The 25,150-nt window shown below is 42.4% G+C and overlaps 1 protein-coding gene across 4 annotated transcripts in view; it reads left to right on the top strand.

The window, feature by feature from the left end:
* Positions 1 to 20,811, top strand: part of frmd5a (FERM domain containing 5a) — a 51,083-nt gene extending 30,272 nt beyond the window's left edge. The window contains exons 2-15 of one of the 4 annotated variants that reach the window (XM_030095977.1): positions 7,855 to 7,959; positions 8,872 to 8,914; positions 9,418 to 9,496; positions 11,640 to 11,737; positions 12,465 to 12,588; positions 13,508 to 13,595; positions 13,728 to 13,816; positions 14,424 to 14,487; positions 14,622 to 14,713; positions 15,849 to 15,923; positions 16,748 to 16,816; positions 17,009 to 17,115; positions 20,035 to 20,381; positions 20,561 to 20,811. In XM_030095977.1, the coding sequence (XP_029951837.1) occupies positions 7,855 to 7,959; positions 8,872 to 8,914; positions 9,418 to 9,496; positions 11,640 to 11,737; positions 12,465 to 12,588; positions 13,508 to 13,595; positions 13,728 to 13,816; positions 14,424 to 14,487; positions 14,622 to 14,713; positions 15,849 to 15,923; positions 16,748 to 16,816; positions 17,009 to 17,115; positions 20,035 to 20,381; positions 20,561 to 20,608 (1,428 nt within the window). In that variant the 3' untranslated portion in view covers positions 20,609 to 20,811. Of the gene's footprint in view, positions 1 to 7,854; positions 7,960 to 8,871; positions 8,915 to 9,417; positions 9,497 to 11,639; positions 11,738 to 12,464; positions 12,589 to 13,507; positions 13,596 to 13,727; positions 13,817 to 14,423; positions 14,488 to 14,621; positions 14,714 to 15,848; positions 15,924 to 16,747; positions 16,817 to 17,008; positions 17,116 to 20,034 lie in introns of all 4 variants that reach the window. The other 3 variants (XM_030095975.1, XM_030095974.1, XM_030095976.1) reach the window with 3 other exon arrangements.
* Positions 20,812 to 25,150: the final 4,339 nt, after the last annotated feature.

Below are 25,150 nucleotides of genomic sequence, written 5' to 3'. Positions count from 1 at the left end.
AGAGAACTCTGGGAACTAAAATCTCTCTCGACGGTACCCCTGCAGCTCCATCTTCACTCTACACAAACTGAGACTGAAAATTTCTTCTTTACAAGTTTTTAGAAGTAAAAATGATTCTGATCTGATGATTTAACAATTTTTGTTGTCTTCTTAGAAGAAAACAACAAATACCCATCTTATCTGTCACTTTCAAACACAGATTTATTCAGTCCATTTAACAATGGAAGAATACACTGTGAATTATCTTTTTTTTTTTTGTTATAATTAAAAAAAATAAAAGGCCAAGGAATCCAAGGGAAATTAAGGTTTGAGTGAGAAAAAGAAATCAGTGTGTCTATCATCTTCTCTCATGGGAGTTTCTTTACTTCCTGCTCTTTTACTTGCGCTGTTTAGCTTTTCATTAACAATGAGTTGACAGCTTTTGATGGAGTGAGACACAATGCTGGCTGTCAGTAAAGTCTTAAAGTAGCAGCAATACGACTTTTTTTCAATTTTTTTTTTTCAAGATGTTTGTTATCATATGCAAAAGTGGCGAGAAAACCTCAAATGTACAGAGATGTCTGACACCAAAAGACAGCCACATCATCGGTAAACTGAGTTCACGCCAATCACTTTCAAAGAGCATGCTTTGTTGTACTTTATTTCAAGCTGAAATGTTCACACACACTCTAAAGCCTTCCAGTCACTATAACAACTGCTGTTGCTCGAAGATCTGCAGTGCAGTGCTTATGGCTGTTTCACAGATAAAAAGCAGACATTAAACCACGTGTGAATGAGTCCCTGCCAGCAAACTCTAATATTCCTGTCTGGTATGATGCTTCATGCCTGTGAGCTGAACCTAGAGGGAGATATGATAATCCAGAGTGCTGTTAGACTGCCCAGTTCTCATTTTGTTCGGAGGTTAACAGTGCATGAGAATAAATGTCAAGTCTGAGGGGCTGATACAGTTTTAAATCACCCACACTGAGTCAGTCCCCGAGAGCCTTTCACCACATGTGAGGAGTGCGAACTAGTGCATCAGTCCCAGAACAGAGCAAATGCCAGAAAATGAAGCATTGTTTGTATGCTAATCCCAATCATTACACCGATTGTGCTGCTCATTCTGTTTTTGGGGGCATTTGTCACAGCTTTTAGTGAATTGGTGTGAAATAGGGAACATCTCCAAGATCACCAAAAATATATGGAAGAGCCAGACATGTTTTCCTCCCAGTAAAAAAAAAAAAAAGGCCTCTCCCATGGTGAGGTGTTAAAATTGTCTTTGTTTTATCCGTATATGTAGTCATTACATGCGCGCGCTGCGCAGCGGGGTATAGGGGGTGTGCTGTGAAAAAGTCTTGTCCAAAATGTGAAGATGCATGTGAAACTGAGAGATGTGGCACAAAAGGCTATTAGAGCAAAGTTGGCAACGGAACCCATCAGCGGTGGGCTGGGAGACTAATGACTCAGAAATCCTCATTGAGAACCGTATTAATTTCCTCGCACATGCAGGAAGCCGCAGAATCGTTGGAAAACACACATAACAGCTTCTTCTTCAGCACTTCTCAGGTGATCAGGATATATTCTGCTTGCATATCAGCAAATGTGACGTGTTTCGCAATACAAATTTGGGACTTTGTGCATTTTTTTACACAAGCACAAGAAATAAAGGTTAAACAGAGATCAGTCAATTTACTACCATTAAGTTTACTACATTACTACTAATTTACAACATTATGTAACTATAAAACATGAATAATTTTTTAACGATCTCTGATCAAATAAAGGTGCAGTTCCCATCCTACCAGACCCAGGCAGGCGGACAGCTTCCCCATGTTTGTTGGATTAATGAATGGCATTAAACTGTGTGTGTGTTCAGTGACCTGCTCTTCTCATTATTAGCTAGGATAGGCTCCAAACCTCAGTGACCATAACTTGGACGATGCAATTCAAAATGCAATCGAATGGAAGTGAATAAGTCAGTGAAAGTCAATGAAAAACATAGAAAATGAACATTTTCAAAGGTTTTCAGCTGTGATCAGACATAACCTGAGAGCTGACTAGAAAAAACTTGTTCACCTTTAGTCACCCAAATACATTTGCTGTACATCAGTACGCCACTGTTCCTTGAACTTAATAGCTAGAATGTGTTTGAATTTGATTAAATATTTTCCTGAAAATCTGATATCAAATATTTAAATTTTTTCAAACCATCAATTAGAGATAAAGGCCTAATTCATGTCTGCAATGATTAAACTGAACAATTTGGTCTGTTTAAAAAAAAAAAAGAGTCTCCAATGCATTTTTAATTGCATTGTTATCACACGTCTTCCCCCCACCCCCACAATAACAGCATATCTTTCCATCATTCTGGATAAGCTGACCCATAAAACACACCTCTGATGTGGTTTGCTTGGTTTATGTGGCATGAAGGTGGGTCACCGCTCAAATCTGCTTTCATGTGCAATGAAGTCTAATAACGGGGGTCATGTGGCTGCTGAGCTGCTGAGTATGTCTGCCAACAATGTCATCCAAGGGCACCACCAAACATATCAATTATGAATCGTGTTTGAGCCGTGTGAGGAGACGCCGCCGCGTTTTGCTGAATAGAACATTCCCCTCTCGTGAATCCCCCCCTTTAAATGCCAACTCACACCACCCGTTCAAACGATCGTCTGTTTGAAAAGCTTTAAAAGCAATTATCCATATCTCTCCATCCACAGCTTTCTTCTGCTTTTCTTATTCTCCTGATTCTCCTCATTTCTGGGGCAAATCCTCACACATTCCCACCGTGTTTTGATGTCCCACTTTTCGCTGTGTGAGACTGCGCTGCAAGACGTTTCCCTGGTTCACAGCGTCGACTCATTACTGTACAGCTGCCTCACGCGGCAGCAGCGCTCGCTCTTAAAACCACCCTTTTTTTTTTCATATGGAGCCAAATGCTAAGTAGAAATCTGTTTGTGCTTTGAGTGCACCTTTCTAGGTCAGTGTTTCTGTCGAATGGGCGTCCGACATCATGATGTCTTTGTCAGTCTTATCCTCTACATTGCTTCTGCTTCTGTCGATCGATGTTTTGAAATTGTCTGGCTAAAAGATTTGAATCTATCTTGAGATATTCTGTCACTGTTTATTAGTTTGTTTGGCGTCTCCTTCAGCTGCCCAGGGCTGCATAATCGTAGATAATAGCCCCAGTTTAGATGAGCTACTGCAGAGACAGCAAATGTCCAAGCATCTGCTGATCAATTGGTTTCATACCTTGAGGAGATAAATCAATTCATTTCAGCTTTTTATGAGCACTGGGCTTCATCACTGCTTGGAAAGTAACAGTTTTCTTCCCTGCAGTATTATGATATGATTGTTATTTTCACTTCTTATGTTGGTTTGCTGCCTGGGGACAGAGTGACGAACTTCTGGTTTTATCCTTCTCGCCTCATGAACAGTAAGTGTGACAGCTGAGAAAATCATGAAAAAAAAACAAAGCTGATAAAATCTGTGCTATATGCCAAATCAATGTTTTTAATTGATGAAATTAATGTCTTTTGAGCCTGGTGATAATGACATTTTTCATCCATTTTGTTTTTGTGTATAACCCCAGCTACTTCTTGTTCATCACACACTTTTGCAGTTGTTGGTAAATTAAGGTTTTGGGTTTTTTTTTTTTTCATTTCTTTCTTTCATGATTGTATCCAATCTCTTGACTGGTTTGAAAAACAAGCACACTTGCTTGCTTACATGAGAAATTAATAGAAATGCACAAATTTTCACTGTTTTTTTTTCTCAAACACCTTTTACTCAGAAGGCAGTTGAAACTTTATTTTGCTTTGCGTTCTCTTTTTGTTATGACACATAGAATTTAGGGAAAGTGCCATGATTTGCAGAGAGCCTGTAAGAGATCTTCATAATAAATGTAAGTGACTGCGAGTTGCCCCTCTCGTGCGCTCTCAGTCACAGCTGAAGTGACGGGGTCGCGACTTGAACTTGAGCGGCTCGGTCAGGAGACTGAATCGGTCTGACACGTTCACCAGCGCTATCGCTCAGTCCGCTGGGACAAAAGAAAGTAATCTACTTATGGAACCAAAGAAATCACCTCAGGGATTGAAGTACCTTTAAACACACACACACACACACACATACACACACAGCCAATGGCATCGTGTTTCGACTCTCCCACGATAAAGTGATTCAATCTTTTATTAATGGTCTGTGCTCCTGCGTTGACATGGAGACCATTTTAATGATTAATCTGAAATAAAAGTGCCTATTGTACACTGGAGGATCTTCAGGTCTACTGCCTTTTTTTCAGTCAGGGTGTCACATCAGAATGATTTTATTAATTATTTTGTGTCTTTGAGAGATGTTTTCGTGAGGTACATTCTTATAAATACGTATGAAATTTACTCTTGAAAATGTGAAGACGACTCATCCATCTTCTCCCTCGCCTTTACTTTTCATTATTAAGAGTTTGCATTAAGTCTGGAGGAGCTTGGGCAAATATATTATAATGGGCATTACATTATTTGAAAAGTTAAGCAGAGATGCTGTTATGGTCATGGTGAGATGCATTTCCTCAACTGGCTCACCATGACTTTTGTGTGTAGACTTTATTAAAAAAAAAAAAAAAAAAAAAAGTCTCTTGTGTTTATGTATTCTCCATCTTAGGGCTTGAAATCTTTTCTAAATATCTGGTCTTTTGTAGGAGATTGTCTCCCAAATTACATTCTTCTTTTCAAATGAACACAGAAATGATTTCTTGCTGATGGTTCTTATGTAAACGGAGCCCAGTGCTCACAAAACTCTACACAAAAATCCAGCTTTGGCTAAACTTTTGCAGGTTAACAAGTAGGAATAACAGTGCTGTTGCTATTTATTTATTTGTTGATACATTTATTAATTTTAGTGAGATAAAGAGTTCAAAAGAATAATTGTAAACTACCACTACTTATTTCATTTTCTTCTTGTTTTTCTTATTATTTTTGACAACATGCAAAGTGCTGCCCTGCTTTTACATAAATTGAGGAAACCCAGTGAAAAGTATTAACAGATGATAAAACATGATCAAAGTACATAAAATTGTAGAAAGTAATTTGAAAGCCAACATTATCACACAGTCGATTGAAATCAGGCTCAAGAACAGAAAAAAAGCCCTAAAACCAGCAGCCTGATTAAAAGTAGGGACATTAAAGTAAGTCTTAAGCTGTTTATTTAAATTGTCTGAAGAAGATGCTTCTCTTGTACGAGCTGGATGTTTGTTCCAAGTCACAGGAGCATTAAAACACTTCTTCAGTTGCAGGAATGTTTGAATTTGGTTTCAGTGGTATTAAAAGCTGAAGGCATATAAAGTCTGTGCATTTATCCCGATACTCATGGAGCTTATAAACAGGGTCATCGGGCTCTGTTTCTGTCACAGGTCAGAGCTGCTGAAACCTCACGTGAGTCTTCCGGGTCTCCAGCGGCGCTATATTGAGATACCAGTTCAGGCGAGGAAATTGTTCATTAGTATTAATTAGAAATTTCAGGACATCCTTTCTCTCCTGCAATCACCTCCATCTCGTAATTAGAGAGAATAGCGGGGGGAATAATGCAGATGTGCTTTGTGGGGAGCACTTCAGAGCAAGGAACGGGGGGCGTGGGAGGGAGGTTGATGGGAGTGCTGTTGAATGCTAACAAACTTGCTCTTTCCGTCTAACAAAAGAGCAGATGTCGTTTCTGACTCTCTGCTGCGCAACCCTCTTTAATGTATTTGGCTTTGTGGCTCTTTGTGGTTCCCTTTTTCTGGTTTCTCATCTCAGTAAAAGAAGTAAATAACAAATCAGATTCATTTTTTTCTGAAAACATACATATTTTTCATTTGAGTTGTACTTTGAATGCAAGACATGTGTGTATCTCAGATCTAAATGAGATTTTATGCAGAGGATTAACAGAAAAATGTTCCCAGCGACAAGAAAATCAAATAGCTGGTTGTTGGTAAATTGAAGCTTAGGAAATTGTCTTTCTCTCATCACTAAATGCAAACAATACCACTGTTGTACTTCACATTTAATAAGCCGATGTCGTTTGAGTGTCTGTTTTTTACTCGAGGTCCCTTCCTTTCCGGTTTCTCTGAGGCTCTGTTTTTAGCAGGCATGTCAGACTCGTTAGTAATATTACAAATAAGTGATAATCTTGAAGTGACAGCGGCAAGCACCCGCGAAGCCCCTTCCTCTTCCGACAGAGAGGTCGGCTTACTTCCAGTAGCGGAGCTCCAAATTGACGTTCGGTCACAGCCGTTAAGCGACAAGCCCAGCATTGACAGGCCTTTCTCCTAATGAAGTGCCTGTTATCTGCAGCCTGAGTAATGACTTGGAGTAGGGAGCTGCCAGGGACGCTTTCATTTGCCATCGCAGGACGAGCGAGCACGCAGCGGGAAGAGGGAGGATGAGTGTGGCCGCTCACCCTTGACCTCAGCTGACCTTCTGATGAGCTATGATGAGGGCCGAGACATGAGGGCCCTCAAGACCGCCGTTAATACGATGTAGACATGGAAACGAGCGACGGTGTTTTATAAGAGTATGTAAACGCATTAAGTAAGTGACTAAAGATGCTAAAAGCTTGTAGGTAGAACACTTGAACCATCACAGCGGTTCCTGCTTTTGCCTGCTTTTGTGGCTCAGAGGTTGATCAAAACAAAGACAGATCATATTCAGTACATAGAGAATGTCATCTATACAGATGTGAAGTTGTTGTTTGCAGCTCCCTGGCAGGTGACTGGTTCTTGGCTACAACGTCTCTTTGAGAGACAGGCGTGTTGCGCAGCACCCAGCTTGGTTTCCCCACCATGGCGGTTCACATTGATCATTAACAACATCTTGTCTTCACTGACACTGATGGATCACTTGCCTTCTAACCTCACTGCATTTAGCTCACGCGTGTGCTGCTGATGTATTGATTCATAACTGGAAGTTGAGATTCATTGAGTGTAAGAACCACGCAGTGTTCGTGCAAAGTGTCCCAAATTCTGTAGCGCATGAGGTTTTTTTTTTTTTTTTGTGTGTGTGTGTTAGATCAGATGCACTGTGCTTCCTTAAAAAAGAAAATGAAACAATAAACTTAATGAAACGACAACCGAGATGCCAAATGTTGTAGGAGGCACAGTTTTACCTCTTAAACTGAAGTACTGCAGAGGTTTGAAACCTCCTACATGACATTTTGTTGTTTGTTACTCATTATTTCATAATGAGACTTGTATGATATATTTTTTTGTGATGATATATTTGTGTCTTTGTCACATCCTCACAGTGTTTGATTAGTGAAAGACCTAAACTTAAGTCGCTACAGATATTAGTCGTTACATAATTTCTGCAGCCCGAAAACATTTTTAAGTCACTTCTCAAGCTGTATCTTTACTGTGGGACTGTGTTCCCTGTTTTAATTCAAAATATCGAGGAGCGGTGTGCAGATTACGCTGTAGGACGGAATGAGCGAGGCATTGGATACCGTACACGAGGCTCAGGTTTTCCTCAGTTCGTCCGTGCACGTGTGTTTCTCTGTGGGAATATTCCTCTTGAGGTTTACAACACAAAGTAGAAGCAAAATCCCTGCGAGAGCGGGGTACTTTTAATCCTCCCCGTCCTTGAGCTTCTCTTTTAGCTGTGTGACAGGGTTTATTCCAGACACTTCAGATGACTCCGGTTGTGTATTAATTTTAGATGAATACAGGATATCTCTGGCGGAATTTAAAAAAAAAAAAAAGAAAAGAAAAGCTGGAACACTTTCTGGAAGCAAGATTTTTTTTTTTCTTTTTTCTGTTTGATTTTTGGGCCACGTGTTCCTCCATGTGCTGATATTTGTTGCTGCTGACATGATTGCTTAACTCTCTGTTGTGTCTCTGGTTTATTGCAGCGAGATGCAAAGGGACAGTATCTGTTCGACCTCATCTGCCACCATTTGAACCTACTGGAGAAAGACTACTTTGGCATCAGATATGTGGATCCGGACAAGCAGCGGGTAGGTGTGTGAGTGTGTGTGTGTGTGTGTGTGTGTGAGTGGACATGGTTCGGTTTGTTTGTATGGAAACATGAGAGCTTTTGAAATTATTCTTCTGATATAAATCAGTAAATTGTCAGGATAATATTATTATATTCCTAAATAATGTGAGAGTCTCTCATACTAAAATGTCAGGATTTAGTTTGAATCCTTCATGTTGCATCCAAGACATTCACATATTTTAAAGCAGAGGACACACACACACACACCCATCTGACCTCATTACTGTGTGTTTGTGAAAATCAAAGATGGCTGACCTTTTTAAAACTGAATGCATTTGATTTAGCGACGTGAGGCTGTGGTCCAGAGTGAAAAGCTGTGTTCTGCAGCATCTCTTATTCACGCTGCCTCTCAGGCTGAAGGTGGTCCCGTCAGGCTGTCTGCTGTGAGGCATGTCGCTGCGCTGCTTGATTCATGAACTATTAACATGTTAACAGATCATGCAGTCGTCCTGCAGACAGGAGCCGGGTCCTGCTGATGCTGCATTTACCATGCTGTCACTCAGGACTATTTTGGTGGTTGTTGCTGTGGGAGGGTCGGGTTGGCGAGAGGGAAATCTGCGAGAAAGATGGAGATAGAATACGCTCCCACCTGAATGTATTACCATGTAATAATCTTCCTCCCTGCTCTCTTGGAGGCAGAAATGTTGGAATAAACTCTGACGGTGCGGCTTTGACATATTGCTCCGCTCACACCTTGCTGTTGTTACGCCGTGCAACATCTGAACAGGTTTCCCCTGAAAACTGTCACTAGTAACAGCTGAAGAGCGCAGCAGCTGGTGCTGGGAGTGTGAGCAGAGTGATCTGATGTGTGGATTACTCACAGAGGATGTTTTGTGATTTGCATTCATCTGGTTTCTCTTGTGTAATGCAGCACTGGCTGGAGTTCACAAAATCAATTGCAAAGCAAATGAAAGGTGAGTACTGTGTGTCTGTGGTCAATGCATTGCTGAATTTGTTGTTGAGCAACTGAATCTGTCGCCATGAACATGAACTGATGCAATAAAATCATCAAATAAATGCTCACTTTGTAGTGAAACACGTTGTGGTGAGCAGAAACGTGTATTTTGAAAACTACAGTTTATTTAATTCATATTTTTGACTTCATGTTGACAGATCATTAGAGGCTCTTTCTATAAACGAGTTTGCTTTAATTATATACTTGTCAGATGACCCTACAAATAGAAAAAGACAACACAGTACACCCACCTAGTTAGCAAAGGGCAGATAGCTGCGGTCCTCATTAAATAACTAAGGAAGTACATCTCATAAATTATAGCAATTACTGTCAGAGGACTGATCAGCTGAGTGTCTGAGACTTTTTTCTCTTTTTTTTTCCTTCCTCCTGATGATTCTTTGACTTTTTTTCATCACATTATTTCCAACCGTCTGCTAAATGTTTTCCTTTTGTTTCCTCCAGCTCAGCCTCCGTTCACCATGTGTCTGAGAGTCAAGTTTTACCCCCCTGAGCCCGCCGCTCTGAAAGAGGAAATCACTCGGTATGATCCCCTCTGGTGACTTTTACCTTAGATGAGACGATGCTGTTTTCTTTTTCTTTGCAGCCACTTTAGTTTCACTCTGAAGACACATGATTTTTTCGCTGCTTCAAATAATTTTCTTGAGTACAGATTGAAAATTTCAGATTAAAAAGTGGTTTTCAATAGATTTGATAGGAGTGTAGTGCAATGAGACATCCTCACAGTTTGTGGTATCTGATGTGCAGGACGGTGTTTGACAGGTTTATACAGTTCACTGCTCCACAGATCATATCAAGAGGCTTCTCTTTGAACTCTTGAGGTTGGCAAAACGACATTTGTGTGTGTTAATTAAAACTAATACCTAGACAAGGGTCCCGAGTATATCGGGAAGATAACGGGAACTGTCCAATGCTGTCATTTCAAAGGTTCCTGCTTTTGTTTATTAATGAGCTTCTGCAGATATTCTTTGCCGCAACCGTTGGGGTTGGAGGGGGCTTCTGTAGAAAACCGTTGATATAATACTTTTAGACAGAGCAAACATGGTTTGTTTCCAACACATAATTTATGACCTTTCATATTTAAAAAGCCAGAGTACTTTACTGTTTAAAACATTATGATAAGTATCACATGGAACATATTTTTTAGCACAGCAGAGAGTACACTTGGTGAGGCTTTTATGTATAAAGACGCTTATGCATAAATGCATGAGTTTTTTTTTTCAAGGTTATTTGTCTTAAATAGGGTCCTGTATTAACACTTATTGAAGATAATTTTGCAGGATTCAAAGAAAGTACCAAAAGCAGTAATAGTTGAACAGCAGCGACTTCACACCTCCTCCAGATGATGCTGGAAGCTGCCAGCTGGTGAACGTGTGTGCGTATGTGTGTGTGTGTGTGTGTGTGTGTGTGTGTGTGTGTGCTCCTTTCAGTCGTGTATTCATTACTGACTGGAGGCAGAGGAGTCCACTCTGTCTCAGAGGTGTAATGGGATGAAATATGGACAGCATGTAGAGTGAACATAATGAACAGAGTGGATGGAGGAGATTGAGGGGGGGTTGGGGGAGGGGGTGGGGGGGTGTTGGGGAGTTACAAGATGTAAAGAGGATATCTGAGTGTTATACATGAATATGAGAGAGGAGAGGACCGAGCGTGACGCAGGCCCCAACTAGTCAGAGAGAATAAATAATCACTCACACGGATCATACTCGCATGTGGTGAGCATCATAACCACTGAAGGATGAAAGGAGTGACACTGATTATCGTTTTCTCATAGCAGGTATTGATGAGCAGAGTATTAGAGAACAAGTGTACATGTTTTCCTCTGAGTTGATGTGTCGGGAAAGGAAACTCTTTTGCGCTGTTCCCTGTCTGCTTTAGTCAGGATTGGTTAAAAGTGGCAGAAGAGCTCTTGATGGACTGTGTCTCTAAGCTCATATCTGAATATATTTGTGGTGTAATATATCCAGAACAAACACAACTGCAGCATCACGTTATCAGCCATACGCCTATTAATCATAGCGCTGTTAAAGAAGCCTCCTGCAGTGTGATAAGCATGGAGAATGCGTCCTTTTAAATGTATGATTTTATGCAAACTGCGTGAGTCCTGCAGCAGGGTAAGAGCTGACTGGGGCGCTCCAGGAACAGGGTCGGGCACGCCTGATAGAGGGAAGCTGCTCTGACTGCAAAAAAAAAAAAAAATGTTGAATCGTCCCATTGACTGTGTTTCCTCACCGCTGACAACAAGAACAGTAATGATGATACTAATTGGCATTACCATTGTCATTATTGTCATCCTTGCTGCAAATGTTGTCTCATTACAGTCGTCGCTTCGGGGGCTGGTTGGTCGGGTGAGTCTGAAACTCGGCTGGAGGCTTTAAGAGAAGCTCAGCATCGGGAGCAGCTTCCCCCTCAGGGCTTTCCTACTCCCATTTTCCCCCAAACAGAACCTCCATTTCAGCAAAATCAAAAAGAAATATTCAAACCACACATAGGGAACGTGAACTCAACATACAGCCTTTGAGACTTATCAGGTTTGTTGTTTTCCTGCTGCTGTTGTTTTCCTTAATGTATTCGTGAGGAAATCTAGCATTATGAGAGATAATGGGTATTTTGAACAGCATCCGTATTGCTATATGCAGTGAAGCTAACACTATTACCTTCCGTAGATATCTTGTCTTCCTGCAAATCAAGAGAGACCTCTACCACGGCCGGCTCCTCTGTAAAACCTCGGATGCAGCCATGCTGGCTGCTCACATCCTTCAAGGTAATGGGAAGTGACAGATGGAAATGACTTGTACCACTCTGCTTCTCGCTGCGCTCTAACCCCTGTTTCTCTCTGCTTTGTACTTTGCCATGCTGATAAATACCAAGAGGCACCCAAACAGAGTCTCTAAATTATTTTAATGTGTGTTTAAAACACTTGAAGTGGATTGGGCCTGCAGGTGATCACATATAACATTTACTTCAGGGCCGTGTGCTTTTTTTTTTTTTTATTTTTTTTTTTTGTAATTTCTGCACTGGTGCATGCTCCAAGGTTCCTGAAAGAAATCAAAGAGTATTTTGTACCTGTATGAAATCAACCCAATGACTTGTACACTCCTTCGTGTTCTAGATTTCACGCTCAATTATTGAATCTTTGAAGTGTTTATCTGGCATCTTATCACACCTAAACACAGAAACAAAAATACAACGCGCACGGTGCCTGGCGGCAGAGCCAGCGCCGCAGACAGCACTGACTTTTGAGATGAGGCAGGTCTTCTGGAGGAGGGGCTGATGAATTAAAGATGGGCTGCCTGGTCAGCTCCTCCTTGCAGAGAGAAATCAGCATCAGGGTCATGCGAGGAGTGCGGTGTGGCATGAAGGATCATAAGTAACGCTGGCTGTGTGTATAAACTGTCACTACTGGCAAAAAGCAAACAGCACAGAGTCTCAGAGAAGTCACAATGCTATTTTCCTCTGTTTTAACATTTGACTTTTTTCTTTTATTTTAGCTGAGATCGGTGACTACGACCCGGGGAAGCATCCTGAAGGTTACAGCTCCAAATTCCAGTTCTTCCCGAAGCATTCGGCGAAACTGGAGCGGCGGATTGCAGACATACACAAGACAGAGCTGATGTAAGAACCAAATCATGCCGGCGTACCTCCGCTGTCGATCTGTCTCACATGGCTGCAGACACCACCGCTTTCACAGGCCGAACAAACAGACGACCCTCCCTCGACATTCATATAAGTGGCTGCAGTAATGATGGAGGAGCACACTGATCTGCGCTGGACTAATGTGTCTGACTGGCCAGATTACTGCTGGATGTATGAGCAGATAGCCAAGAAGATCGCTCCATCCTCCACTATCCACTCCAGTCATTCATTCAAATTTTAGCTTGCCTGCTCTATGTAGCTACTGTTTTTAAGTGATGAATTCTAGTCACTACTTTAACTAGGACATATGAAAGTAAAGATAGTCTCATAAAGCAGATCTACACACATAACCTCATCTTCAGTGATTTCACAGATATTCCCTTCATTCATTAAGTGTTTTATTAAAATTACTATCAGAAATACTTCACGAGTCCTGTTATTCCTGCTTTATTATTGTTTTCAGTAGCAGAAATGGGGAAAGAAAAACCAAAGCATGTCTGTTTTATGACACTGAGACACAAAAGCCTTACTATTGCATCAACCAGGTCTGGTTTTGATGCTGTGGGAACACAGTGACATGCAGCATGAGACTCTGCTGCCCACTAGTGGCCGCCTCTTTCCTCACCATTCTGCTTTTAATGAATAATTTTAATCGTTTGAAACCCATATTGAAAGTTGAGAGAAACAATGGAAGCTTTTTATTAAACTATAAATCATAGTTACTTCAGCGGATTTTCATGAAATCTTCTTTGGTTTGTTTGTTTCGGTCTGCATCTTTATCTTGTTTTCACTCTGAAGTTCAGAAATTGTCTTAGTTTGCAAATCTTCTTGAATTTTAATAATCTTGTGCCTCTATTAATTATTTTATGATCTGACTCAACCCTGCACTCAACCTCAGAGGACAAACGCCTGAAACATCAGAGCGAAACTTCCTGCAGAAAGCCCAGATGCTGGAGACATATGGTGTTGATCCCCATCCATGCAAGGTTGAGTGCTGTTTTGCAGTTCCTACTCTATTATTAGGGCTTCACGCCTGAAAATGTGCTCAATATGTGCTCAAACTCATCATAATGAATTTTTTGATTACATTCTAATTATAATTTTTGTGCGTGTTTCAGGATGTGTCGGGGAACCCAGCTTTTCTTGCCTTCACGCCATTTGGCTTTGTGGTACTTCAGGGGAACAAGAGAGTTCATTTTCTCAAATGGTGAGCCGAGCGTGCATCGCTCTCCTGTGTGCTTCGTGCAGACGGCCCTGCATATAATCCATGCTCGCCAAATTAGATTTAACAATGTTTCTGCAAGGAGAGACTGTGTGGTGCAGCTGGTTGTAGAGTCACAGTCAACAAACCTTCTCCATCTGCCTCTACCTGTGAGAAGTGCTCTGGGCGGCCATGTGCACAGATGGCTAATTACTGAACAGAAGCTGCATTTACAGAAATCGGAGTTGGATTCAAAGAGCTTCAGCATTGATAGAGATGGAGTTTGGGGAAAGTCTTTGGTTCTTTTTGGTGTCTCGTTTCTCTCTTTAACTGAGGAGGTTACTGTTTCCACAGTGCTGCAGGGCCTGTCATGCATCGTGCTTGCAGTATTTATAATGGCTGGATTTGTTTGCCTTCAGCAGCACTCAGGTTTCTCTTCTTCTTCATTACCTGCCTTTGGGGAATATTATCGCTTATTTGTTTTGCCAACCAAACGCAGGGCTCCGTGACTGTTTATGTGATTTCAGAGTGGCTGTCATGAATATTTAAAGACGCTGTGGCTTTCTGTTTGCGCTCACTGGAAAGTGTAACTGTTGCTCTCTCCCCCGAACAGGAACGAGGTGACCAAGCTCAAGTTCGAAGGCAAGACTTTCCACATATATGCAAATCAGAAGGAGGTGAGAGCATGAATTGTTGGATGTAGGATGAGAAGAGGGGAATCATGTTGTATGGACGGTGTCTTGCAGAACGTGGTCCTTCTTGTCTCGGTGTGTTATATTGTCCTGCGCCGTCTCTCATTTCCAACGTGCAGGACCTAAAGATCATCTTGACATACTTTGCGCCCACTCCGGAGGCATGCAAGCACCTCTGGAAGTGTGGAGTGGAGAACCAAGCCTTCTATAAGTGAGTTTAAAGCATCCTTTCTTTTGTTTCATTCCATTTTTTTACCTTTCCTGCTGTGCGTCTCAACACACCCTCGGGCGTTTTTACTGCCGGGGCACCTTTGTGTCCTTAAGAGCCCTTCCCTTCCTGGCTGTTTATCAGCAGGAAAATGGGGTGCGGGTTGCTGTTGACCTTTTGGAAAGGAGTGTGCGTTGGCACGAGACCGCAAGCACTCCAGCGCTCCCTGTGAGATACGGCTCTCCTGTGTCAGCCATGAGTAATAGCGTAGGTCTCTCCAGAGCGCGGAAGGTGAAAACAAGCAGTGTGAGCTCACCGAGAGTGGCGGCGTAGCGAGTCACGCTGACGAGGGTCACGTGGAAGGGTTAAAAACGAAGGAGAGAAGCAACGGAGGTCAGCACGTGCATGGGTGGAAGAAATATGATGTGACCTTTTGATGACTCTCCAGCGGCGGACCGATAATATTTTATCAGCCTTCCAGTTATGAGGATTTTCTCTAATCGGAAGTCTGGATCATTAAGATACAGAGGGACGTATGATGAAGAGGCGCTGTCTTTCAGATAGGCGCACATGATCCTTTGAAAGCAAATGAAACATTAAAAATAAATGCCTCACTTGCTATAACAATGTAAACATATTGAATACTGTATGGAGCTGCATTAAGGATGCTGTGTCTATAGTGCAAGGATACAACATGCATAATTTAATGACAGGACATTTGATCCGTTTCTGCTTGGACTCGGAAAATAAAAAATGCATCTCAAATAAAGAAAATACAATGGGAAAGTTAATTTTTCCCATAATTTAAATAAAATGGGAAAAACATCAAAGTATTTTACATTAGTTCCTCATAAGCAGAAAAATGTCAAGCCTTTTTTTGTTAATTTTTTTAACTTATATTATAAAAATCTAAAATACAGTAATTTCGTAAGATTAGATGTTTTTTGTGCTTTTTTAATTAAAGGCCTTAATTATCACAATTGATGCCTCGAACAAATTATCTGTTCAGTGATAAAATTTGAGACGTGAACTGTGTGCTGATGTGATGTTTGTTCACATGAGGTTTATCTGGTTTCCTTCCAGGCGTCTCTGTTGAACTGCCGCTGATTTCACGGTCGTTTCTTTTTCCTTCCTTCAGACTTGAGAAGTCCAGCCAGGTCCGGACAGTGTCCAGCAGCAACCTGTTTTTCAAGGGCAGCCGGTTCCGATACAGGTACAGTACACCTCAGGTTCGCAGGACATGATGGAGAGGAGGAGGAGGAGGAGGATGAAGAGGGGGGCCCTGCAGATGTCCCGTCTCCCAGCTGAAAGTGTTCCCTGAAGACGTGGCCTCGTGGCTTTCTGTGCTGCGACGGTGGCCTGCATTTGCCTGCAGGGCAGGAGGACAGAGAGGGGAAATGAAAGAGACTGGTCACATGAGGAGTTATCACCTTGGACATGCTGTGAAGCTGCAGATGAAGCTTTGCTTTATATTTGTTTTTATCCATTATAAAACCCTCATGTATCTTTCTTTGAGCATCATATACCCAGATCAGATAATGCAGACATGCATCCCAAAAAACAAATACGATTTGAAATGATGTGAAACTGAATCTTGTAACGTGTGGAGTTTGCGCCGAAGGCATTTTGTACTGAGAATTTAAGACTCTTTGTATAGTTATTGAAATAGAAATACTGCACTGAGCAAATTGACATATCACAGCTTTAACATTTTGCTCTCAAGTCATTTCAATGCAGAGTTTTAGAGTTGAAGGGTAAACCATGATCATTGTTTTGATATTCTACCTTGCGGGTCTCACTGTGTGCATTTGTTCGACTGGTGGTAATTCAGCTAAACAAAGCTTGAATTCACCAGGTTAACTCAATCATGAAGCCCATGCACAGTTCTCATCCGCTGCAGGAATGGCTCTCATAGCATCGGGTGAGACCAGAGCGCTTGGTTTCGTGTGCGTGTGTGTGTGTGTGTGTGTGCATGCACGTGTGCGTGCGTGTGCACATGAAACTCATCCTGAGCATCGTCTTTGTGCTTTATAACAGTGGGCGAGTGGCAAAAGAGGTGATGGAGCAGAGTGCCAAAATCAAACGTGAACCTCCAGAAATACACAGGTAGAGTTATAAACTCAGAAGAGGTCAGACTGTTTCATCACACTTTTGTTTGATTTTCTTCCATTTTCTTAGGCACCAAGGTTCTGTTGATGTCTTTATATCAGCGCTGCCTACTGGCTGCAGTAGGAGTTGCCTCCGTTTGCGGCTCACAGTTTCATGCCGGTGCATCTGTGTGTGTGTTTGGCTGTGCAGGGCTGGCCTCGTGCCCAGCAGAAGCTGTCCGTCCATCACTCACGGGCCTCGGCTCAGCAGCGTACCACGCACACGACGGAGAGCTGTGCACATATCTATCATGGAGGGTAAGAACTGAAATGATATTTTAGTAACAAACAAGCCGGTGCTTTTACAGGTACTCTTGGTCTTTAATGAGTCACTGATCCTTAAAATCCTTTGACTACTTGTTCTCAGATATATGAGAGGCAGAGTCAAGTGTTTTTCTATTTAACTGTGCACCTAAATTAGATTGTACTGAACAAATTAAACAAAAAGACTATAAGACTGGTATGGAAAGAAAGAAACAGACTGAAGGGGAGGCACAAAGACTGACAGGGAGCGTGACTCAAAATGGTATTTTATAAAGGGACTAACAAATTATTTCATTCAGTTATAAAGTGAGTAGTCAAATCGTAGTTCATACTGCCGAGCAGCGGTTCTTTTTCTAGTGTGTATCATAACCCCAATTATATATTAACGAAACTGATCATAATGACTCTTATTTTGTCCACAAGTTAAAATTTAGTACGTATTTTTTCTATGATAGTTGTTTTCACAATTCTTTATATTTCTGATCATGAATGTTTTACTGAACAAGTGTCACAAAATATGAACCAGGTGACCTTTGACCTCTCCTCTGGAGCGGGATTTATATGTACTGCAGTTCTTTGTTTGAATGGATAATGACTGTGGCATTGTAAACTACCTGGGTCGCACCATCAATCCATGTTTGTTCTCCGTTCTTGAGAAGACACACATTCGCCGGCGCTCCCAACAGGCTGTAATGGGAGCTGTTTGGCCCGCTTCATGCTGCTGGGGCGCTCTGCAGGAGTGTGTATCGGTCACAGCCTCCTCACTCCAGTGCAGCGTGTCACAGATGTGTGTCTTTGTGTGTAGGCCAACCCATCAGCGTTAGAGTCCCACCTGCCAGAACAGGTGGTACTAGTGTTTCTGTGAGTGTGGTGGACACGGCAGGTGAGGTCTGTTGGGTTTACTGTGAGAGCCGTTTGCTGTGGGTTTGCGACGTTTCCCACCCCCAGTGTGTGCTGACTGGGTGTCTTACAGTGGTATTAATACCGCCGCTGAAAATAGCCTTGGTCTTCTACTCCATTTATGTCACTGGCTTTGGGTGGGGCCAAACCAGGCCAGACCACTGCTGCTGATCATCGTGCCGCTCCAGAGACCCGTTGTTTCAGCTCGGGCTTACCACAAACACACTGTGGCCTGGACTCTGGAGTGGGACCATAGGGACGGGATAAGCGCGTGCACGCCGCAGCCATGGTGAAGTGTCTGATCCGCATCACCACCCGGGTGAACGTCCACCTGCGCATGATCAATCACTGCTACCGGGATGTGAAGGTCCGCGTGCTGAGCCTGGGGCCTCGCATGCTGGGCAAGGCCCTGGGCGTCCTGCCCCTCTACCCGGCCCTGACCGGACAGCAGGAGTCGGCCCGCGCCACTCCGCTTCCCAGCACGCCGCTGCCCTCCGAACAACCCGGCAATGCTCCAGGTAAACTCACCATCGGAGCTGCGTTTTTATGAATTTGTAATCAGTCTCTTTGGAGTGTTTGAGGAGGGAGCAGCCTTCTTCCTGCAGCACTTGTTCTTGAGTTTTGTTGATTACGATTGGTGGAGTCTTTAAATAGCTACTGTGTTTGTTTTGAAGCATTATATGTCGAGCGGTGTGTGGATTCGGCGTGTGCGCTTTTCTTTGCAGTCGTATCATTCTGCACTTCAGCAAAACACCGGATAAGATGAGTCAGATGACCTCAGAAGTAAAGATGGCTCCTAACGCTCTTCCAGCCTTCTTTCCACTTGACAGCAGTTTCATGTCAGCAGAGGCTTAGATGCTGGACATAATCTGCCCTACTTTTCCAACAGTTTCATAAACTCCTTTTCATGATGTGCCTCCTCATCAAAAGCGGAATTTTAATCCAGTCTCTTTATAGTGAAGGTGTAATGTTGCTGCTCTGACGCTGTGCAGAATGTGATATGGTCAGCAGAGGCCTCGTCTTCACTGACATGGAGGCTCTCTTGTGTTCTGTACCACCATATTTATAAAACGCATAAAACAGTACAGCTGCTTTGTACAGTTGTTAATGTTTATAACAGTTTTTCTGGCATTTCTGAAAACAGATAATGAGCAGTATAGCAATATATCACCACGTGAAACAAACTGTTGTGAGGATCTTGTTTTTTCCTGAAGGTTCTTTATTTAATTAGATAAGATAGTTTTACAATTGGCCACATGTTATAGCAGATCTCTGCCATGGAGAAAAGTTTAAAACCACAGATCAACCTTCCAAACATGAGCAAAAAACCCCTAAACTATAAATAGGTAATAGTTTTGACGTCCACCGCAATAATATTTTCAGCCATATCAACCAGCTCCTCTTTGAACTGCTGCTAAATGTTTGTCGACAGACTGTAGTGGAGTGGATTAGTGTTGATTTAACAAACCTTATGGCAGTATTGGATTACTTTGTGCACCAGTGATTTAAAAAAACACAGGAAAACTGCTGGTCTGATATGTCATCTTTATGTTACTTTCATAAAAAAAACGTTTTCTTCTTGTTTATGCTGCATAGAGGTGTAGAGCTGAGCACTCTCACCTCGTGAGAGGTGTGGATTTGAATCTGGTGCCGTCCTTCCTGTGTGGACTTTGCATGGATTTCTTCCCGCATTCTCAAAACATGCTTGCGAGGCTAAAAGTGTCTCTAGGTGTGAACATGAGTGTGAGACTGTCTGTGTTTGTGGTGTGATGGATTGGCGGCCTGTGCAGCGTGTAGCCTAGCTGGGATCGCCTTCAGCGCCCTGCAGCTGTGACCTGGATAAAGCAGCACAGATGATGGTTCTTCTGCTGATCATGTCGTGATGTTTTCACTGCTTTCATTTTCCAGTCCAAACTGTGAGAGTGAAAACACGCGTCACCAGATGGCTTCAATAAAAATGGCTTCATGTTGAAATTCAGGTTTTTTTTCTGTCTGTCTGAATCCGTCCGCCAGGTCTGGAGTCTTTGCGGGACAGCGCCCACTCCACGCCGGTGCGCTCCGTGTCCCACGGGGAGTCCTTCATCCCGCGCTCCCGGAGCCAGGCCACAGACGCCAGCGAGGGCGCGGCGGTCATCTCGGACGAGGCCTACAGCCCCTCGGACAGCGTCCTGCCCACCCCGGTGGCCGAGCACAGCATGGAGCTGGCGGTCTCCCGCCAGATCAACGGCGCGCCCTGCAGCATCGAGGAGGAGTCGGAGGCGGGCACCCCGACGCACGGGGAAGGGGGTGACTTTGGCGCGGACGGTAGATCCGCTCAGGAGGGTGGAGGGGGGGACTCGGCCCTCAGCGAGGTGGAACAGGTGAATAAGTTTGTCTTAAGTGTCCTCCGTTTGCTCCTTGTGACCATTGGACTCCTCTTTGTCTTGCTCCTCCTCCTCATCATCCTCACCGAGTCAGACCTTGACATTGCATTTTTAAGTGACATCCGCCAGACCCCCGAATTTGAGCAGTTCCATTACGAATACTTTTGTCCCCTCAGGCGGTGGTTTGCCTGCAAGCTCCGCTGGGTGGGCGGGTTGCTCATTAACAAGTGAGAGTGAGGTCGTAGCGTCCGTAAGGCCGCTCGGGGGTCTGAGGAGACGGTTAGGACTCCGGAGTGACGGAGGGCAGCCCGGTCCCAACCGCGAACCCGCTTCTCTCATCCTCCTCCTGCAGACATGCAGCTCGGACCACTCCAGGATCTCTCTCCCCCTTCTCTCTCTATTTTAAGTTGCACCCCGACCCACCCACCCACCTCCTCGTTTCGCTTTCGTTCATTTTTTTCTTCCTCTTCTTCTTTTTTTTAATTTTTTTTTTTTTTTTTTTTTTTTTTTTTTACAAAACCAGGATACTTTTTTTCTCATTTTTTAAAAAAAAAATATCATTTCAAGTATTTTATTTTTACAAATAACGCAAAGGAAAAAAAGTGAAACTGAAGAGTTCTAGACAGTTCCTTTTATACAGGAACATAAGATTTTGTAGCAGCGGATGAACGTTGCTTTGATTATTTATTGCTTTTGAAACATGTGTTAGCAATAGGAGAAGAGATGTCGAATGGTAATCAAGAAAGTTTATTTGTATTTAAAAGAAGGAAGTGAGTCATGTCAAGAGTCAAGAGGCCTCTTGCTGTCAAATAAATGTGAGTCACTGTGGTTTCAGACCTTTTGATGGGGATTCATCTCCATCAGAGGTGGTCTTCATCAGTGGTTCCCATCCTGTCTGCCTTGGAGCTCCCCCCTCCCACACCCCCCTCTGACAGATCCTCGCTCCAATATCTGTTCTGGTGAAACATCAGTGTGATGATGAACACTGTCAAACACACCATCCTTGAATTGGGAGCAATCAAAATGAAGCAATTCCCCCGATTTGGTCGAAGATTTATTGTATTGGTTATTCTTCTGGAAGCCTCCCCCACCCATTTTGTGTATTTCTGGTGGATCATGGTGGGGAGGGGGGGGGTCCTGGACCGCTGGCTGGAAACCACTGGTGTGGACCGACAGCAGCCTCAAGAGAAGACCGGAGAAGTCTGAAAGTTTGATTTAGAAAGCCAGAGCAGACAGGGTGATTACCAAATGCCTTTTATTTTTCTTTCTTTCTGTTTTTGTTGAAACAGTATGGATGACTGACTGTCAGCAATTATTTTTGTGGGGATTGTTAAAACACAGTAAAACTTTAGTGTAGAATTCAAAGCGAATTGATGACACTCAAATGCATTTTCCTGGCATCTTACGGTCGAAATAAAAATAATCCAGTTCCAGTAGTTTTACCTGACAGGGTGGATCAGAGAAATCCTCAGGATGTGTGAAGATCACTGGCACCAGTAGATAACTGTCTAGCTAGATGTGCAATGTTGATATGGTTTTAAAAGTAATAATAATCCAACGTATTTTGAATGTGCTCATTTGTTCGCTCGTTTTATTTCCCCCCTCCGATTATCCTGATTTTCATCATCAAGTTGAAATTTGATGAATTTCAATGATTTCTTCCTGTAAAGAGTTTATGACTCATTTTGGTTTCATATCAACCTTGCTCTTAGGTTCATGTATCATACTATATTATTATTGTTAGAATAAGAATAATGATGTACTTTTTGTACAAATTAGTTTGTTTCCTAATATATATTGACAGGTTTTCCATGTATATTTTAACAGAACTGAAATGTTATTTTGTTATTGAAGATTAAATTATACCTTTTTTAGCGCTGTGTTTCGAGTAAGGTCAGAAGCATTCATGGCAACGTGGAAAGGGGTTGGGGAAAAAAAATAAAAAAAAGGAAAAAAAAAATACAGAAACAGGGCCTTCATCCAGATCCACTCAACTCTGACCACACCTCTCATCGCTCCACCAGCAGTGAATCCACCTTCAGCAGTTTCAGTGTCCATTATTAAATATGTATTTGTATCAAATGAAATCTGCCACAAATTGCAAATAATCCCAAATGTATTTTTACTCATAGGTACAGTATGTATTATTTTTTTAGTTTGAGAAAGCAACGGTCCGTGTTGTGGTGCAGATGTGCAGTTATGTACCTACTGAAGCCAGTATGTCCACTCCTGTGAGACATGCACATCAAATCAGAAAAGCAACAGCAGATAGAGGCTTGTAAATTCCAAAACAGACTGGACACTACCGTGACCTACAAATGCCACCTGATGCACAAACGTGGCATGACATATATTTTACATCCTGCACCTTCACAGAATCCGAAGAGGCGACTGTGAGCCTGAATGTCGAAGCTCATGGGCCGATCCGCCTGCTTAAATTAATTCAAGCAATAATACACGACAAGAAGAAGTTGTAGTAAGAACACGAGCTGTGCTGATATTCAGCACTACAGCACAAAGGTTCAGTGTGACATTGCTTTCATTAACACTATTTATTGGTTGACAGCAATAAAAATAAATAACTATGATTTAGTCCTTTCATTTATTTCCCTCTGTGTCCGTCAACATGATCGGGGTCAACACTGTTAAAAATATTTTCCAGTATTTTCATTTATTCTATATTTGCATATGCTGTGCTCTGTTCACCCATCATTTACATTTACTTTTACATTTCTATAACTTGTGGAGATAAGAAAAGCACAGCCATGTCACTTGTGTTGAAGAGCAGAGTTTGTCGTTATCGGTTTCATTGAGTCAAACCGATTCTGTGCTGCTGTGTTGAATATCTGTGCTCATGTGAGGTAATTGAAGCAATGTAAACGAAAGCATTCATTGTTATCAGAGTGAATTGGCAGCTATTTTTAAAGATTGTGTCGCCCCCAATATCGATTTACAACTGCATCCGTAAAGGCCGGCCGATCAGGAGGAAATATCAATATATGAGCTGACGGAACGCAGGAAGTCGTGTACAAAACGTTTTGTAATTTACACATGAATAATGAGCTTTCTGAAGTACCTACTGACTGTGGTCCCGACGTGCATCTCAAAAAATATGAAACCAATGGAAAAAGTTTGTTTTGAGAAGTGTATTTATTTTAACTTGATAGAATGAAGTAATTCGTTTGCTCTTAATGGGTCACTATTTTGGCTTTCAGTTCACAAAAATAAAAGATATTGTCCCCAAACATTAGAAGGTTTCATATAGGTGGATATATTTTTCACCAGAAAAATTTCAGCCTATACTTTGAGCATGGAAATAAAAAAAAAAAACAAAAAAACTTTTCAATGGTACTCATGATTTTTTGAAATGCACCTTATTTAAGTTACTTTGTTAATTTTTTTTTACATCTGTCACAAAACAAGAGGACATTGATGAATCTATTTTATAGGATAGTGTCTAAAAAGAATCTCTGTCCCTTGATGTTTCAGTCGGGCTCTTCTGCCTCGCAGCTCCAGGGAGCATCAACTGTCCTGTCTGCTGCATTCTGGGTTAAATCTGTTTGTTTTTTTGTGACATGTGTCTACCTCCTGTACCAAGTGATGCATCAGTGTGACTGTATGAAGGCGGGGAGGGATCAAAAGTGACAGGAATGGAGTTTTAGACAGGAAAAGAAGCGATAAGTCAAAGGCTTAGAGAGGGAGAATTAAAAGAAAAACATGGGAACGGAGGGCATCGATCTACTGGCTGTTTTGGGTATTTCTTTTCATTTTTCTGTTTCGTTGCTGCCCGTCTTTAGCGGCTCCACTCGACGGTGCTACTTGTTTTCTTTGCTCGTCTGTGAACGTGAGCGCAGTAATGGCAGAGCTGACCGCAGAGTAGCACGCACCTCGGCGTTGTGGCTGGATCCACTCCTGTAGCTCATTATCTCTCACAAGCCGTAGATATCTGTGGCGGAAGCAGCAGCACAGAGCTGGAGGAGGTATCAAACCACCAGAGCGTGAATCGGTTTGAACTCTAAACGCACTCGGCAAACTGCAAACGTAAAGCTGAAGCACATAACTTCTAACAGAAGGGGCGGCGGGGCTTTTTAGGGGATGCTCATGTGGAATATTTACCCCCATCTCAATGGGCTGCAACAAACTGCAAATGCCGTTCTGACTAGAAAAGATCATTTAGTTGGTCATCAATGCACTGCTGTGTCGCTAAGCTGTCATAGGACAGTTTTTTTGTCTTGTCTCACATTTTTGCCATCTCCAACTATTTGCAGATTGTCAAACCCCATTGAGGTAGGCTTGACCCCCGGCTGGGTCAATTTTTTTTTTTGTGTTTTTAATGTTCATACTTAATATTTATTACTTCTACACCGCAGCTCATCAGTCTCGACAGCCTGAGTTGTTTGACATCGTTTTCAGAGGTGTTTCTCCTACATTTTATCAGCATTATGTAGCTTCAGTGGTTTTTTTTTTTTTTTCTCTGAACATGCAACAATAATAAAACGGCAGCATCATTCAAGGAGCAATAACCAGTTGTAAGAGCACAGAGATGTGTGTTTAAAAATCCACTGATGAATAATGTTTGATGAGTGAAATATGTTCTTTCTGGAAAAGCGCTGATGGAATTACTGTTGAGCCGACTCCAACAGGGATGTGACCACCGGGACGTCTCGTCGTCGTTGCATTCAGTGATGGTATTTCATAAAGAAAGATAGATTTTTCCCTGGAGACCTCTTGTGTGGACGTTTGTTCTGCTGTTTTATTTGCCGCCC

Source organism: Salarias fasciatus, chromosome 7, assembly GCF_902148845.1.
Source record: "Salarias fasciatus chromosome 7, fSalaFa1.1, whole genome shotgun sequence".
Taxonomy (NCBI): domain Eukaryota; kingdom Metazoa; phylum Chordata; class Actinopteri; order Blenniiformes; family Blenniidae; genus Salarias; species Salarias fasciatus.
Note: the sequence above shows the minus strand (reverse complement) of the source record. Positions and strands in the feature narration are given on the sequence as shown.